The following is a 15,393-nucleotide window of genomic DNA, read 5'->3' as shown; positions in this document are numbered from 1 at the left end:
TTCCCTGGTAGAGTTTAAGAATTTTGAGAAGTCTCTATTCAACTCCTGGCAGAATCCTGTCAGGTCTACGCTGCAGGGCTGTCCTTGGCTGTCGCTGTGACCCTTCATATCTTCACAGACTCGACTGAACATGGGCAAAATCACCTCAGAGACGCGGGCTCCTTCGCCTGTCTCGTTGCACACATCTTTTATCCACAGACCTCTCATGTTTTGAAGTTCATTGATGAGGTGCAGGATAGCCAGCGTCCTGCATGATGTTAGCTCGTAATAAGCGTCCTCTGTTGTACTCAACAGGTCAAAGTTTGAGCTCAGGTCGATGGACACAGAGCCAAGCAGGGCCAGGAAGGACAGCAGGCAAGCTGTCAAAATACGATGAACACTGCGGTTATTGCCAAACAGGTGTAAGATAGAACACCGTGACCTGCAACAGATAAATGAAATCAATAGAAACAATGATCTGAATGAGTAAATAAACGTGGTAGTAAATCGTACCTCTGTACTAAGTGCAAACTGTTAATAAGGTATTCAATCAATCAATCAATCAAAAGCCACCATGATCGTTTACATTTTTAATTTAAATTTTTTTTTTTAATAAAATCATAACCTAGGTAGGACAAAGGTCTTTAAGTTGGCCAATGCTTGGAGGTTGTAGAGCATTTAGACTGGCTATTTTCGCTATTTCTGAAAATGTGTATGAAGACATAGGGCATATATGGTTAAACTTTGTATTTGGCTTTAGTAGCGTACATAGAAATAAATGTTTACAGATAAGGTTCAAGGTTCAAGGTAAGATTGACACTATTTTCCCACTATTCTTCCTTCCTGTGCCTTGAGGATTTGACTTGCACTTTGGTGTGCCTTGAAAACCACTGGTATAGGCCTACACCATGCAGTTACCAGCCAGCCTGTAGTGTTAGTTCTAGTCTGATGTAAACGTCTCTCTCTCTCTCTCTCTCTCTCTCTCTCTCTCTCTCTCTCTCTCTCTCTCTCTCTCTCTCTCTCTCTCTCTCTCTCTGACAAAGCATGATGTGACATGAGTCCCTTCCATCACAACTAATTTATAGGCTATAAAGCCCAAATGATTTATTTTTCTCATAAAAATGTAATTGTTACAAAGGTAGGATACAGTGGGAACTGGGAAATGAGTAATAATCACATATAGGGTACTGGCACTGATTAAGACAAACATTTTTTTTTACATTACACTATATTAAAGTGCAATAGCCTACGCACCTGCCAAATTTACCGTCGCTGTCCTGGTGCGTCTTTGGAGCGACTTTTCTCTTGTGTATTTTGGTGAGGGTTCCTTTCAGAGAAGCGGAGGACAAGGTCCCAGATGCAAGGCATTCCGTTTTCATGTAGACTTTTAGGCAAGCTCAAGGTTCAAATCTCTGAGGCTTATATTTTCAACAAATAATAATTTGCAAAGAAAGGCCACACACCGAAATCACAACAAAAACAAAAAAGTGTCCGCTTGACGATGTGGTCCAAACATCTGTCGTTTCTAATGAGAAGCGTCATCATTGAGGCGTGTCTGTCCACACAAGAAGCTCTTCATCAAAATGCTTTCCATTTCAAATTCAAACGTAGCCTAATAGCTAAACGTCCATGGAAAAAAATAAAAAAGATAACAATAAAATGGTTATTATTCATCTGTTGCCAATCATAAAATCTAAGGTTATTTTATTTGGTTTATGTGCCTTATATAAGGACCTGACCATTTTCAAAAGTCATGCAAACAAAAAGGAAAAAAAGAAAGAAAATAAATAACACACGTAGCCTAAAGAAAGCATTATTTGATCCTTTATAAATCTAAGCTTAATGTTAAAGGCAACACTGATTTGTTTGGATATTTTCTGCATAAAAAACGTGTTGGACTTTGGCAGGAATTTCATCTCTATATATTACATCCAATTTTGGTTACACTGGACATTTCGTTGTAAATAGGCTAGCCTAAACCTGGAATACGTTGTTTTTTTTGTTAATTTCTTTCATACATTTTGACTATCATTCTATGGTTCTTTTCCTGACATTGATGTTGTGGACACAAGCTTATTCATGTGTTTCATTCTCAATGGACAGGTATCAGACCAATGAATGGCAAATTATGTCACATGCTGCCTGGGGTTTATGATGGGATGTCAGAACTACAGCTGCTTCTGCTTGACCCCGTAATTGTAGATGACCAACTGGAGTTCAAGTTGTGGCAATTTACTCCAGAAGGTGGCGTTAATGCAGCACAACGGATGCACGGCACGCCTGCCATCAGTGGTGGACCGTGGAAAGTAATTAAGTGCATTTACTCAAGTACTGTAGGCTACTTAAGTACAATTTTTTGATATTTTTTATTATTTTCTTTATTTTACCTACGGGGCGGAATGTTTGTCAATGCAAACGCGTGGATTCGTGGTCTTGCGCATCTTTCTTGCGAATCCACGCATTTGCATAGACAAAGCATTGGCAAATTCCACCCCAAGTGCGGTGTGACCGAATAACAGAGTATTTATACATTGCAGTATTTATACTTTTACTTAAGAATGTGAGTACTTTTCCCACCACTGGCTGCCATTAAACCCCGAAAAATTATGTTCGGTTTGGTTCTGTTCTGTTCCACTCCGCGCCACTAGGTGGCGGACACACAAAGCGTGTAATGTCCAGCGGAAGGAATCAGTACTGAGAACTACAAAGAAGAGTCTTCCTCCTTAGATACAAGGCTATCTTACTTGGATACTTGTTGTTGTAGTAGTGCTGAAGTTTAATCATTTCCCAAACAAAGACACATATTGCTTGATTAAAAATGGCCGGAACGGCGTCAGTAGCGGGTGAAGTGTTCGTGGACGCGCTGCCATACTTTGACCAGGGCTACGACGCAGCGGGCGTCAGAGAAGCGGTAAGGAAGTCACTTCATGTGGATGAAAGGGTTACTAGCATCATGCTAACGTTAGCTAGCTGCACCTTAGTGCCATGCCGAGCGGCACTGTGGGACTGGGACTTCATTAACTCATAACGTGCAACTTATACACACTAATTATGACATGTGTGGGTCATAATAGGCTCTATGCACAGCAGCAATATTTTCACTTCCTTCACAGGTGTTACCAATGGTACTAATGAAGGCTGTGTTCCATTTAGTGTAGCACAGTGGACCCCCATAACTCTCAAAGTGTACAAATGGAACCAAATGGATCCGTAAGGGGGCCATTTGGAAACCCCTCAACGCCTCAAGGAACCATGAGGGTCCTTGGACCCACATTTTAGACCCACTGTAGTCCAGGGGCCAAGCCATATTTTGGTACCACCTAAGGTGACCGTAAAGTTTTTGTATTTTTGTCTTCCTACATGTCTCTAGTTTATATTTTGGTATGATAACCCTTCCAATCTTGTAGCTTAATGGCAGTTATCACTACCTACCGGCTAATGTATCCGGTAGGAGACACAAAGTAGAATCTTTGTGTCTCCTACCCGGCCCGGGCATCAAATTATTGCGACAAAAAACAAAATATATCCATGTATTCCAGGCTTCATGGGGTGTGCAATTGATAACTTCTCTGATTTTTGGTGTTTGCTTAAAAAAGACTGCTTTCCATAAGCTTGTAAAAGTTGACCCTCCTTCGGTCTAGGGTGGTCATAGCTGAATGGGTAGAGAGTCCCCCTGAAAAACTTAAAGGAGGAGTTCACCCAAAAAAATATTTATTTTCTATCAATTGCACACCCCATGAAGCCTTGAATATAGGGATATATTTGTTTTTTGTCGCAATAATTTGATGCCCGGGGTAGGAGACACAAAGATTCTACTTTGTGTCTCCTACCGGATACATTAGCCGGTAGGTAGTGATAACTGCCATTAAGCTACAAGATTGGAAGGGTTATCATACCAAAATATAAACTAGAGACATGTAGGAAGACAAAAATACAAAAACTTTACGGTCACCTTAGGTGGTACCAATTTGTGAAAATATCAGTGTTGGCCCCTGGACTACTGGTGGAGTGTTTCCAGTGAGCCAACATGCATAATCATATATCAATATCAGCACCCTGACTCTGTTTGACCGAGAATGAAACGGAGCCTTCATTAGTATCATTGGTAACACCTGTGAATGTCTTCACAATATACGTTATTACACTCAATGTAAACGAGGGGGGGTGGCGTTCAGGCACAGATGGGATTAAAACGCGGTATATCTATTGTAAAATACGGACTAATACATTGCACAAAGACTCCGAAGGGCGAGTTAACATTTGGGGCAACCGGGTAAGCACCTTTTTACATATTTTTGTACATGCACGGGCTTTACTGGTGATAAGTGCAGGATTTATATCAGAGATACGAAAGTAAAAGTCAGACTCGATACAAATGCATCTATGATAGTCTTGATCCAAGGCTAATTATGACCCACATATGTCATACTTAGTTTGAATGTGTTGCAAGATATGTCATAGCCAACCAACCATGCCTTATACTATTTCGAATGAGCTCCTCAGTGGAAACTTGGTTAGTTACACTTCAGTTGCATCATGTTGAAATAAAAGGGTGCTGGTGAGAGGGGGCATGTGCACGACAGGCTCATGACACCGCCAGAAGGTTTAGACGTGACCCAGAACCGCACTGCACCCTTCTTCATGTCTTTAATGCACAACCACGGGTACAATTAAAACTACAATCCAGTACTATTTTAATAAATAAAACGTTATGGTAGAGTATGTTATTTGAGGTTGAGTTTTTGGTTTAATTTCTCCTTTAACCAGATGAGTGTCTTGGATGTCACCAAAGACAGGATCGGAAGTAATTTTGACCTGTAGTTCAATAAACTTCACAATGTCTGTGAAGCGAGCTCTTCTCTTTTGCTTGTCAACAATGTCGCATGCTTTACCTCTCCACTGTTCCCTGAGCTTGTATGGGAGTTTCTGTATGAGAGCTTTCATGTTAGTCGGCATGTTTAGCTCCTCCAAATACTGCAGTTCCTCCATAGCATTCGAACATTGCCGCAAGTACAGTGCGTAGGCTTGGAGACCTTTGGCATCCTCTGCCTTGACATTTGGCCAAGCCATGATTTTGTCCATGTAAGCTGCTGTTACTCTTAATGGATTTCCAAAGTGCTCCTCGAGTAGGTCTTTGGCCAGAACATAACCTCTCGCAGGAGGCATATGAAGGCAACTGCGTACCAGCTCTCTTGGCTGTCCCTTAGTAAACTGCTCAAGGTAATACAAACAGTCGCCCCGGTCATTGGTTTTAGCCTCCACACAATGTTCAAAAGCCTTTATGAATATTCGAAATTGCAAAGGATCACCATCAAAATCTGGAATTTGTCTTTGAGGTAGGGACTGAGAGGTTTGTGTTTGCACAAGGAGTGCCATCATTTCATTTAGCCTTTGAAATATATTGTAGAGATCTCCTGAAGGTTGGGTATTGTTTTGAGAAGATGATAGAGCTGTATGGGGTAATTTTTGCCTTGTTTGCCTTTCCACAGGCTTCCAAGTTGATGTGTGAAATGGTGGTTTTGGTGGTTTATTTTGTTGATCCTTATAAGCTGCATCCATGACTTTGTGATGCTCATATGTGACATATTTTGGCGGTGGCTGAAGCTGTTGTGGGGACTGCTGTATACCGAAAGTAGGCACGCTTTTAGGTTTAGCACCTTTCCTGAAATAGGACTCCATACCATCCGATTTCCTGCCAGTAACACTGGCCTCCCGGAAGACTGATATTTTGGCATCAGAGGCTGCTATTTGAGCGTTCAGCTCCAGCTCCTCCTTTCTCCTCCTCAGAGCCTCAGCCTGTTCCTCCACCGCATGCACCTCCGCCTCTGCTTTTATGCGTGCAGATGAGGTGGATGATTTTTTTACTTGACCTTGAAGCGGTGGATTTATGGTGTTTTGAATGAACTCTGGACACAACAACGTAAGGAACATTTGAAATGCTGTCATGGGCCTCAATAATAACCTCGTCAATATATTCACCGTCATTGGTGGCAACAAAACACTCATTAACAACCTCATCATTGTCGTCGTCATCATCATCATCAAAATCACCTTCATCATCAGGGGAACCTTGTACCTTGCATGTAAACCTGCCTTCATTCACTGCCTCGATAAACCCATCAAAATTCAACATTTTTGCATCATACCATGTTTGGTGCTTCTTTGCTTCAGCCTCAGGCAGCAAACCCATTAAAGTACCCTGAACCTTTTTGGCTTCACCATATAAACCCATAAATGTGCGAAATGTATCGTTTGCCTCACTTGCATTTCGCTCTTTAAACAAGGCAATGTTGTCTTCCTTAATTTTTAAGTTTATTCAGTTTAAACTTTCACTCCTTCTCCAAACCATCAATTTTGTCCAACAACGCTTTGGGTGTCATTTTTACCGTGCGTTTCCCCAAAGCCTCATCCCCACCAACCTCAAGTTCCACCTCTTCATCAGCGCAAGTTTGCGCCTCCCCTTTCTCCATAATAAATAAATAAAGTCAATGCTCCGTCAATGCTCCGTGCTCCATATGTCTTGTCCAAACAATACGCCTTAACGCGCAAAGTCTTTTTTTAAGGCGTGTGTTACCAATGCATTGGGTTTGTTTATGTTAGTGTGCACACATTTTTACAATGGCCATTGTTTTATCGGCGCTGCGCCGCTAATCGTACTACTAACCAAAACACTGACGTCCGTCAGCGTACGAGATGGTGTTGTAGGAGATGGTGTGCGCACCCGACGTGCGGTCCGGTCCAGTCGCGCTCTCCGCTGGGCTGGCTGCTGCTGGCGTGTGGTGTCGTCTGTCGGATGTCCCCGGGCCGGTTCGCTCCTGTAGCTCCGGGTGGCGATCGCTCACAGTACGGTACCTCGCAGCTGACCGCCCGCTGATGGCCCGCTGATCGTCTGCCGTGGGTCCCCGTCTCCGCCGTGGCTCCGTCGCCTCGGTCCACACAAACACACACGGCCTGTCCGTGCGCGTTCCAAACGAGCCTCGCTGATGTGATTTGCTCCCAATAAACAAATCACCCTGAACTGAGGCAGTTTTAGACCTAAATGTAGCGTCAGAAAGTCCTATACTTTTTAGCACTACATGGATGCCTATGGCCAGGTATTAAGTTCAGACGTGCGCTCTGTTGTATGGCTCTAACAGGTGGATCATCATGATAAAATGCTCAGAGCTTGAATTAATTTGACTTCTCATGCCACAAATCTATATTATCTATCAAATTATATATTATCTATAAATTCCACTCATCTCTATGTCTGTCTGTATATCTGGCTGTTCTTTGTATATCTCCAGAACTGTTAATTCGATCGACTAAACACTTGGTGGGTGTATTCCTGCAGACCCATGGAAGTCCAGTGCTGAGTGTTAAAGGGATATTTCACTTTCAAAAAAACCTTGGGTCATTGTATCGTCTACTCAGGCTTTTGTGAGCCCCCCAGACCGTTTTTAAGTTGCTTGATTCAGTATTTAGATTTTTTTCATTTAATTTTTTATTGTATTTAATTTTTTTCATTTTCCCAAAAAAATATTAAAAATAAATGAAAAACGTTATCGAAAAAACACGGCCCCTCGCGTATTAGGAGGTCAGGCTGAGTCACCAGAACCAAGGACGGGTGTTTTTGATGGATCTAACATGTTAAAAATGGAGTTTGAAGTTATAATGGGTTTGTATAGGAAGGGGGCGTGTCTGATAAAATGAATATCAAACATCTAAATACTGAATCAAGCAACTTGAAAACGGTCTGTGGGGCTCACGTAGACGATAAAATGACCCCGTTTTTTTAAAGTGAAATATCCCTTTAACTCATTCAGTGCCCAGCTTATTTATGGAATTTTGGCTCTTGAGTGCCACAGCCAAAATTCATGAAAAAAAAGTGCTTAGGAGCCGAGATAGCTTTTTTCAGTAAGAAGTTAAACAAAGAGTGAATGGAGCAGCAAATCTTCAAATCATCATATCTTGGGTTCTGAACATGTTTTTCCAAAAAAAATAAAAAAAAATATATATATTTTTTTTTTAACGTTTTAAACGTCCTGTGGCACACAGGGCTTATATCAACGGACGTTTTAGACGTCCAGTGGCACTGAATGAGTTAAGCATATTGCTTGTTCCGAATCCTCATGTTTCTCCACTGGTGGGTTTTTCTTCTCAGGCGGCAGCACTGGTAGAAGAGGAGACCCGCCGATACAGGCCCACCAAGAACTACCTCAGTTACCTGTCCACACCTGACTTCGCTACGTTTGAGGTGACAAAGCCATCAAGTCGTGGAAACCTTGTCCTGTTGATGTTTTCCCAGAGTAGCTGATTGCAGCAAGGACCTTTGTCATTTGATGTATGTTTCTTTTTTACTGTCCATCTTCAGACAGAAATCATGAGGAATGAGTTTGAGAGGCTAGCGGCTCGGCAACCCCTGGAACTTCTCAGCATGAAGAGGTAAATGACATATGCCACAACCGTCTGGTTTTGAAGTTTACAGGACAAATTACACAATGTTTCTCTTCTACAACCAGTGCCTCAATGTGTAGCACCCTGGCCACACTTTATATCTGATTGGAGGCAGCTATGTAATAATTATTCATGTTTTTATTAAAATGCAAAACTTTTCGTAGTTATTTATCTTAATGAAAAATGATTAATCTGAAAGGACCATGCTGGCAGGTTTAGCAGATTTAGTTCATTGACTATTACCCATGTATTGACATTACTGACCAGTGAATATTTTCCAAAAAAAGACACAGCCTAGCGACCTACTCAATTGACATCAATACTTGAATTCTTGAAACTTAACTGGGAAACCACAGTTAAGTTTAACCTTTTTTTATATTATAATATTGTAAGAATGCATATCCCCTTAATGTGCTGCTTGGTTTGATGTCAATGTTATTACCCAATTCTAAAGGTCCATTCACATGGATTAAAGTTATCAGTCACCACGACTGATTTCAGTCATTTGGATTCCATAAAAGTCGGCATGTCTTCTATGGAAGCATGTCAACCGAAAATAGGCTGATCTACAATCTTACAACACGTCGCGACGTGTTGTAAGATTGTAGATCAGCCTATTTTCGGTTATTCGTTATTTTAGGATTTAAGGGATAGTTCATCCCCAAAATGACTTTTTTTGGTATCGATTAGTCACCCCATGGAGACTTGAATTCATGGATATTTTTTTTGTTTTTGTCGCATTCCTGAGCCTTTAAAAAAGTCAAGTGGATGGCAGAGTTCACACCAACTATAAAAGAAAATACAATGGTGAACGATATAGTTATAGTGCTCACTGCTCAGTGTGAATGGCGCTTAACAGTCCAGTTTAATATAGAATCTGTTATTTGGCATTACATGAGATGTCTTCTAAATTATATAAGCAAAACAGAATAATGCATAATCGTTAATTTTCAGATCAGAAACGTCAACATTTTAATTATGTAGGTATATGGGTGGTAAGGGATCCAGATATTGGATAAGGACACCAGCCCAAAAAGAACCACTGGTCTAGATCTTCAAATTGGGAAAGCAGAATCCACTGGATGCCCCTGAGTCTGTTTACTGTTGTCTTTCTCATAATCCAGTCGATGGCAATCAGTAAGAGAATGGGAGACATGATACACCAGACTGTCACACACCAGACACAAACTTGGTAACAGAGAAACAAGCAATTCTAGTTCAGCCGGACCCTCAGCCAGAACCTGGATGAGGCCAGCTGGGAACGATGTCTGTCAAAAATGGAAAACTGTGACTCCCTCTTATTTTGATCAAATCTCTGTTCTGTTATGGTGGCAGGACTGGTAAACTGGAAGTTATTCTTTCGATGTTCAAGGTTTATAGGGCATAACAGTGGCGGTCATTTTGTGGTTCCACAGATAGAATTATTTGAAGCCTAGAACCAAGCCATCCAGGCTGGTAAATCATGACCATAAAACATTTGATTCTGTGTCAAAAAAGATTTGAAAACCGCAAAAAAAGGATATTTATTAAATATAGTATATAACATAATTCAATATTTTAATATTTTTTGACACAGAATCAAATGTTTTATGGTCATGATTCACCGGGAGCCTGGATGGCTTGGATGGGTTCCAGGCTTAGAATCATTTATATAAATATTTTTGCAAATCTCTGGGGAAAATGTATGGGATTTCTGTCTGTGGAACCCAAAAATGGGTACCACTGCTATGGCCTCATAAGGTTTTATTCATCCCATATAGTTATACTTGTATAACTTGCAGTGAAATGCTTGGTAACCTTCTCGTGTTACTGTTCTGTAAAGTGTTAAAATATAAATGCCACTCCACCGGTATGTTCTGAGTCTCTCAGCATGTTGGCTTACATTACATCACCTTAGTCGTATGACTCCTATTTTTCAACGATGTCTGTAACTTCTCAAATTACTGGGATTAAAACAGAGTCTCAAATAACTGCTCGAATTACCATGACTAAGTGTTCATCCATGCATAAACATGGTATCAAATGTCTATGTCTGTAGTTGGTCCAATGACTGGACATTGTCTTTTTGTCTGTTAGCCATTTGAAAGATGCAAATGACCACACTTCACTGGTCCAGGCAGGGAGGCACAATACCGACAGACACAGGTTAAGGGGAAAACTTTTGACAAACTAGTGCAATACCCTTTATTAGAGAGATGTTCCTGCATTACTGACATCATCAATATGACCTGCAGTACCCATTATCGGAGTACCAGGAGTCTATGACGTCAGTACTATAATGTAATGTCAGTCAGTAATCATTAGTATCAGAGTCCTTGGAGGCCAGTCTATGATGTTAGTCATCTATGGTGTCAGTACTATGACATCACTCAGTCATCTCCATATTTGGTCAAAAATGCAGATAGACAAATCGACACACATAGACACAGACCCTGGAATTTATAGATGGATTGTCCTGACATTTCTTTCTTCCATACCCCTGTTTTTCTGTCTTTGAACTCTGTGCAGATATGAGCTCCCAGCACCGTCCTCTGGACAGAAGAATGATATCACAGCGTGGCAGGAGTGTGTGAACAACTCAATGGCCCAACTGGAGCACCAGGCAGTTCGTATTGAAAATCTAGAGCTCATGTCGCAATACGGTACCAACGCATGGAAAGTCTATAATGAGTGAGTCACTCTGACATTTTTCCCAGACGGTCCCATATTGTCACTAAGATTTGCATTATTTTTTATTTTAGGCATTATGACTATGAGTCAAACATCACAGGACCAATCGCATAAAAATCAAGTCAAATGACAACTTCTCATTAAGGCCAGCTGGCACCAATGTATCCAAACACTAACCACAAGGCCACTGAGCTGGCCAGTCTGGGGACCTTCTGGGGACCTTCCCTGGTGGGCCCCTGACCAGACCTTGAGAAAGACTGCTGCAAGAAGTGCAGCTCAGTGGCCTTGTACATTAGTGCAGCAAGTACCCTTTATCAGAGTACACTACTTTGAAATAGGCTCTCCAGCCGTGCTCAAATGAGCATGACGGCACACCTAGCCGTTCTCAAATGAAAGACCTAATCACTACATAAAATGTAGTGAAAATTGAAAATGTCTTCACACAAAACTTCGGCCTGTGTTACATGCACATCTAAACCTTTAAGTTGAGTTTAAGAAAAATATTTGTATCAATAAGTCTCCAGTACGGTTCAATATAAGGATAGGAAGTAAGGATTGTTAATAAAAAGGAAAAAAAGAAATCTGTTTCAAAGTTGACCATGAATAAAATTCACATAATTTAGGAGATGCTGTAACATGCTGTAGTGTAGATAATACCTATGTTAGAAAAATAGTTTCTAGTCTGTACTTGATTAGTCGGTGACAACAAAAACTCGGTAGGGGTACAGGGTTTATAATACTGCATAGCTTCTTGCCCATCCTTCTGTTTACGGGGTATGCTTGGTTATAAACCTGGCACATCTCATCTAGTACCCAGTTTATAACTGGCAAAATACAGTATGTAAGTCTTAGGTGTGGGAGGACACAGGCTCTGTGAGAGAGATGGTACTGTGATGTCCCTAGTGATTAAACCTGTTGCACCAGGTAGATTATTGTATATAATTGGTTGCACCTGTGTGTTTGTCCCTTGTGGTTCCACCTGTTGCTCCAAGTATAGCTTATAATTGGTTGCATCAGTGTGTTTTTCCCACGGTGCCGGCTGGCACAGCAGTGGGCATACAATGCCAAATTTAGGACACTCATGGAAGAACTCAACAGCATAGCACCTCTACAGTGCAAATCCACGTTGCTAAGCATGGATGAAGTGAGTGGCTGAATGGCCACACCACTGCACTGTGTCATTTTGTCATTTTTTACATTACAAGGCTTGTATGTCATTATTGGTAGCGAGCGGCTGAATGGCCACACTACTGTACTGTGTCATGTCATTTTTGACATACAAGGGCTTGTATGTAATTTTTGGTACACAGAAGAATGGCGTATTGGCTTGTGAGGTTGTGCAATATAAAGTACTGTTATTTGGAATGCTGTCCTTTGCCGTTGTTTATTGTGCATTTAGACATTGGACCAGATTCCACGCTTGCTTATGGTATGGAGTGTGCTTGTCATTGGGCAACTTATACTGAGTTGCTGACCTGTTAACTTGTCTTTCTCTCTACAGCAATTTGGCTTTTATGATCGAAATGGCTCAAAAGGAACTTCAAAAGTTCAGGTAAGCTCTATCTTTTCAGGATTTGCCAACATAAAGTATTATCTTACCAGGGAGCAGTTTTCCGATTAAACTTGTTATTTTCTTTTTTCCAGGAAGCAAATTCAAGATTTGAATTGGCAGCGCAAGAATGACCAGTTGGCAGGAGGGGGCAAACTTAGAGAGCTGGAGTCAAAGTAGGTTTTTGTGTGAATGTTAACATTTATTCTTTGAGTTGTGTATATTGATATGAATGAAGCCTGTCCAACATGAGAGCATAACTTGAAGATCACACAACCAAATGCTGGTACATTTTGGCTTTGGGTTACAATATATATTTAATTCTGCTGTAGAAGTATTAAGTAAAAATGCCATTGGTATTCTGCATATAGGATTTTATTATTAGCCATAACATTGTAACCAAGGTAGACTTGAGTAAAGCTAAGAGATTGTGAAATGATTTTAATTGTTCCTGTAAAAGCCTCAAGTCTGTTAGCCCCTTTCGGGACCACAGTTTACATATTTGTATTTGGGACGAGGTAAACTGGGTCCCTTGAACCTCAATGCATTCTCCTGTTCAAGCTTGGTACCACTCTCTGGTGTCGAACAAATATAGGATAGTGTAGCTATAATTAAACACTAAAATAATTACAAAGATTGGGTTAAAGAGAAGTAAGCTTAACTATTAGGTTGGAAATGTATGTGCAATGGTTTATAGGATGACTAGTTCCTCCACTCTTAAAATTTGTACAGTCTTGTACCATTTTAACTCGAATCAATTAGTTTATTATGATCAGATCACCATTCATCTTGTAGTTGTTTGGCCTGGAGCCAGACTTGACAAAAAAACTGTCTATGGAATAAATGAATGGGAAATTCACTGAATGAATGGGAAACAAGGAAGTTCAAAAAGAGGGCACACTCACTGTTGAGCTCTGTAACACTGGCAAATAGCCAACTGGTTTTATCTCTCATTTAAAAAAAATGCTGTTTGATGCCAAGGAAAGGAAGTACTTCGTGAGATTCTAAATGTAGTATCCTCTGTCGCCTACTTGGCTCAAAGGTATATTTTATACCCAGCATGACCCTCATTTTTCAGTTGACTCATTCAGTGCCCCAGCTAAAATTCATAGTAAAAAAAATGCTTTTTAAGTTAGAAGTTAAACAAAGAGTGAATGGAGCAGCAAATCTTCAAATCATCATATCTTGGGTTCTGAACATGTTTTCTTTTTTTTCCCCATGACGTCTTAGACGTCATGTGGCGCACGGGGCGTCAGGCCACGTGACGTCTTAGACGTCATGTGGCACTGGATGAGTTAAGGTTTGAATATAATCAGGAATGTGACATATATATATACTGTATATCTATATCTATATATATGAAAATATTTTTTGTCTTTCAACAGTTGGGTATCTCTGGTAAGCAAAAACTATGAGATAGAACGTGCCATTGTTCAGCTGGAGAACGAGGTGGCCCAGCTCAGACAGCAACAGGGAGATGAGAACAAGGAGAACATCAGACAAGACTTCTGAAGCCTGAACTCTCAACCCTACGATGCCCATCTGTGTTGATATGCAGCCCAATTAAGACACATTTGCTCTCATTATTGGGGATGATGTATACTCGCTACTGGACTACAAACTGATTGTGCAGCAGTTTGACTGCTTCTCGGGGTGTGATTCAATAACCCAGTTGTCTGAGAACCAAGCTGAGGATCTCCTCACCACCCTGAAGAAGTTCCCTCAACACCTTGATGACGCAGAGGATGGCTAGTGGCTAGGCTACACAATGTTGCTGGACACCGAACCCCCAAAACAAAAGAAAAAAGCTCAGCTCTTTCTTCATAGAACTGTTAAAAAAAACAAATTGTAGTTTTTACATTATATTCTGTGAAACAGCCAATTCTAGGACACGATAGTGCAGTCTCTGTGAGTAAAATCCTTCCATACAGACTGAAGTTCAGATTCAGAATATGCAATGTGTATACTTTATCCATTGATGAATAAACTTCAAATTGCAGTTGGAGGAATGCTTGGGATTTTTGTTTTTCTATTTGTAAAAAAATATCCCAGCTAAGCACATAACCATGGAATTGTTTTTTCTTTTATACCATTGTAATAAAATATTAAAATCGTTATATTTTGTCTTTGTGAATTTAATTTTTTGGAAGTTTTTACGCAACTGTTTTCCAAACCAGCTGGTGATACCATAATGTAAAAATAAAATCAGCATAATATTTCTACAAACACCGAAGACTCTGACCCTACGAAGAAAGTGAAGGTGCTGATGGATTCTTGCACAAATACTTGACACGTGTGTGCTTGTTAAGTTCCCCCTTGGGATCCACCACAGTCTAAGTTTTTCTTACGTTCATTTGTAGGTGACGCTCATCACACCAACGCACATACCTTTCCACTCCAGTTGTATGCCTATTGATGTTGGAGTCGCTTGTGGGTAGAGTCAAATTCATTCTGATCGGTTTACCCAAAATAACAGTTTACAATACTGTTCATACGGTAGATGACTAAGCAGGGACACATTAACCGTGATATATTGACACCATACTACTACATCAATATTAAAGTTGTAAGTGATATCTTGGTTTTACAATTAAGTGTTAAATCGCTGCATATTCTCATAGCAATCATTACTGTGTTTGTTCAGTAACGGGTCTTCCCGTCTATCAAGCTCTTTAGTAAACAGAAACTACATGTTCAGGTTGTGATACTGTACCAATTTCATCCAAACAGGAGAGAGAACCCATACAGGATAAAGCCGG

The 15,393-nt window shown here is 40.6% G+C and overlaps 1 protein-coding gene across 1 annotated transcript; it reads left to right on the top strand.

The window, feature by feature from the left end:
* The first annotated feature begins 2,690 nt into the window (after positions 1–2,690).
* Positions 2,691–14,751, top strand: bcas2 (BCAS2 pre-mRNA processing factor). The gene is made up of 7 exons (XM_084069270.1): positions 2,691–2,890; positions 8,123–8,215; positions 8,333–8,403; positions 10,924–11,085; positions 12,587–12,637; positions 12,730–12,810; positions 14,020–14,751. Exons 1-7 carry the CDS (start codon positions 2,798–2,800, stop codon positions 14,144–14,146), a joined length of 678 nt encoding a protein of 225 aa, XP_083925396.1. The 5' UTR covers positions 2,691–2,797; the 3' UTR covers positions 14,147–14,751.
* The last annotated feature ends 642 nt before the right edge of the window (positions 14,752–15,393 follow it).

Source organism: Gymnoscopelus microlampas (genome assembly GCF_963454915.1).
Source record: "Gymnoscopelus microlampas genome assembly, chromosome: 10".
In the NCBI taxonomy this organism is placed as follows: domain Eukaryota; kingdom Metazoa; phylum Chordata; class Actinopteri; order Myctophiformes; family Myctophidae; genus Gymnoscopelus; species Gymnoscopelus microlampas.
The sequence above is the reverse complement of the archived record's forward strand: the minus strand, read 5'-3'. Positions and strand labels throughout refer to the sequence as shown.

What these genes read in the sequence shown, in the direction of transcription:
- bcas2 (XM_084069270.1), top strand. Translation starts at nt 2,798, where the DNA reads ATGGCCGGAACGGCGTCAGTAGCGGGTGAAGTGTTCGTGGACGCGCTG. An exon ending in CTGACTTCGCTACGTTTGAG is followed by an intron (nt 8,216 to 8,332) that starts GTGACAAAGCCA and finishes GTCCATCTTCAG; the next exon opens with ACAGAAATCATGAGGAATGA. An exon ending in CTTAGAGAGCTGGAGTCAAA is followed by an intron (nt 12,811 to 14,019) that starts GTAGGTTTTTGT and finishes GTCTTTCAACAG; the next exon opens with TTGGGTATCTCTGGTAAGCA.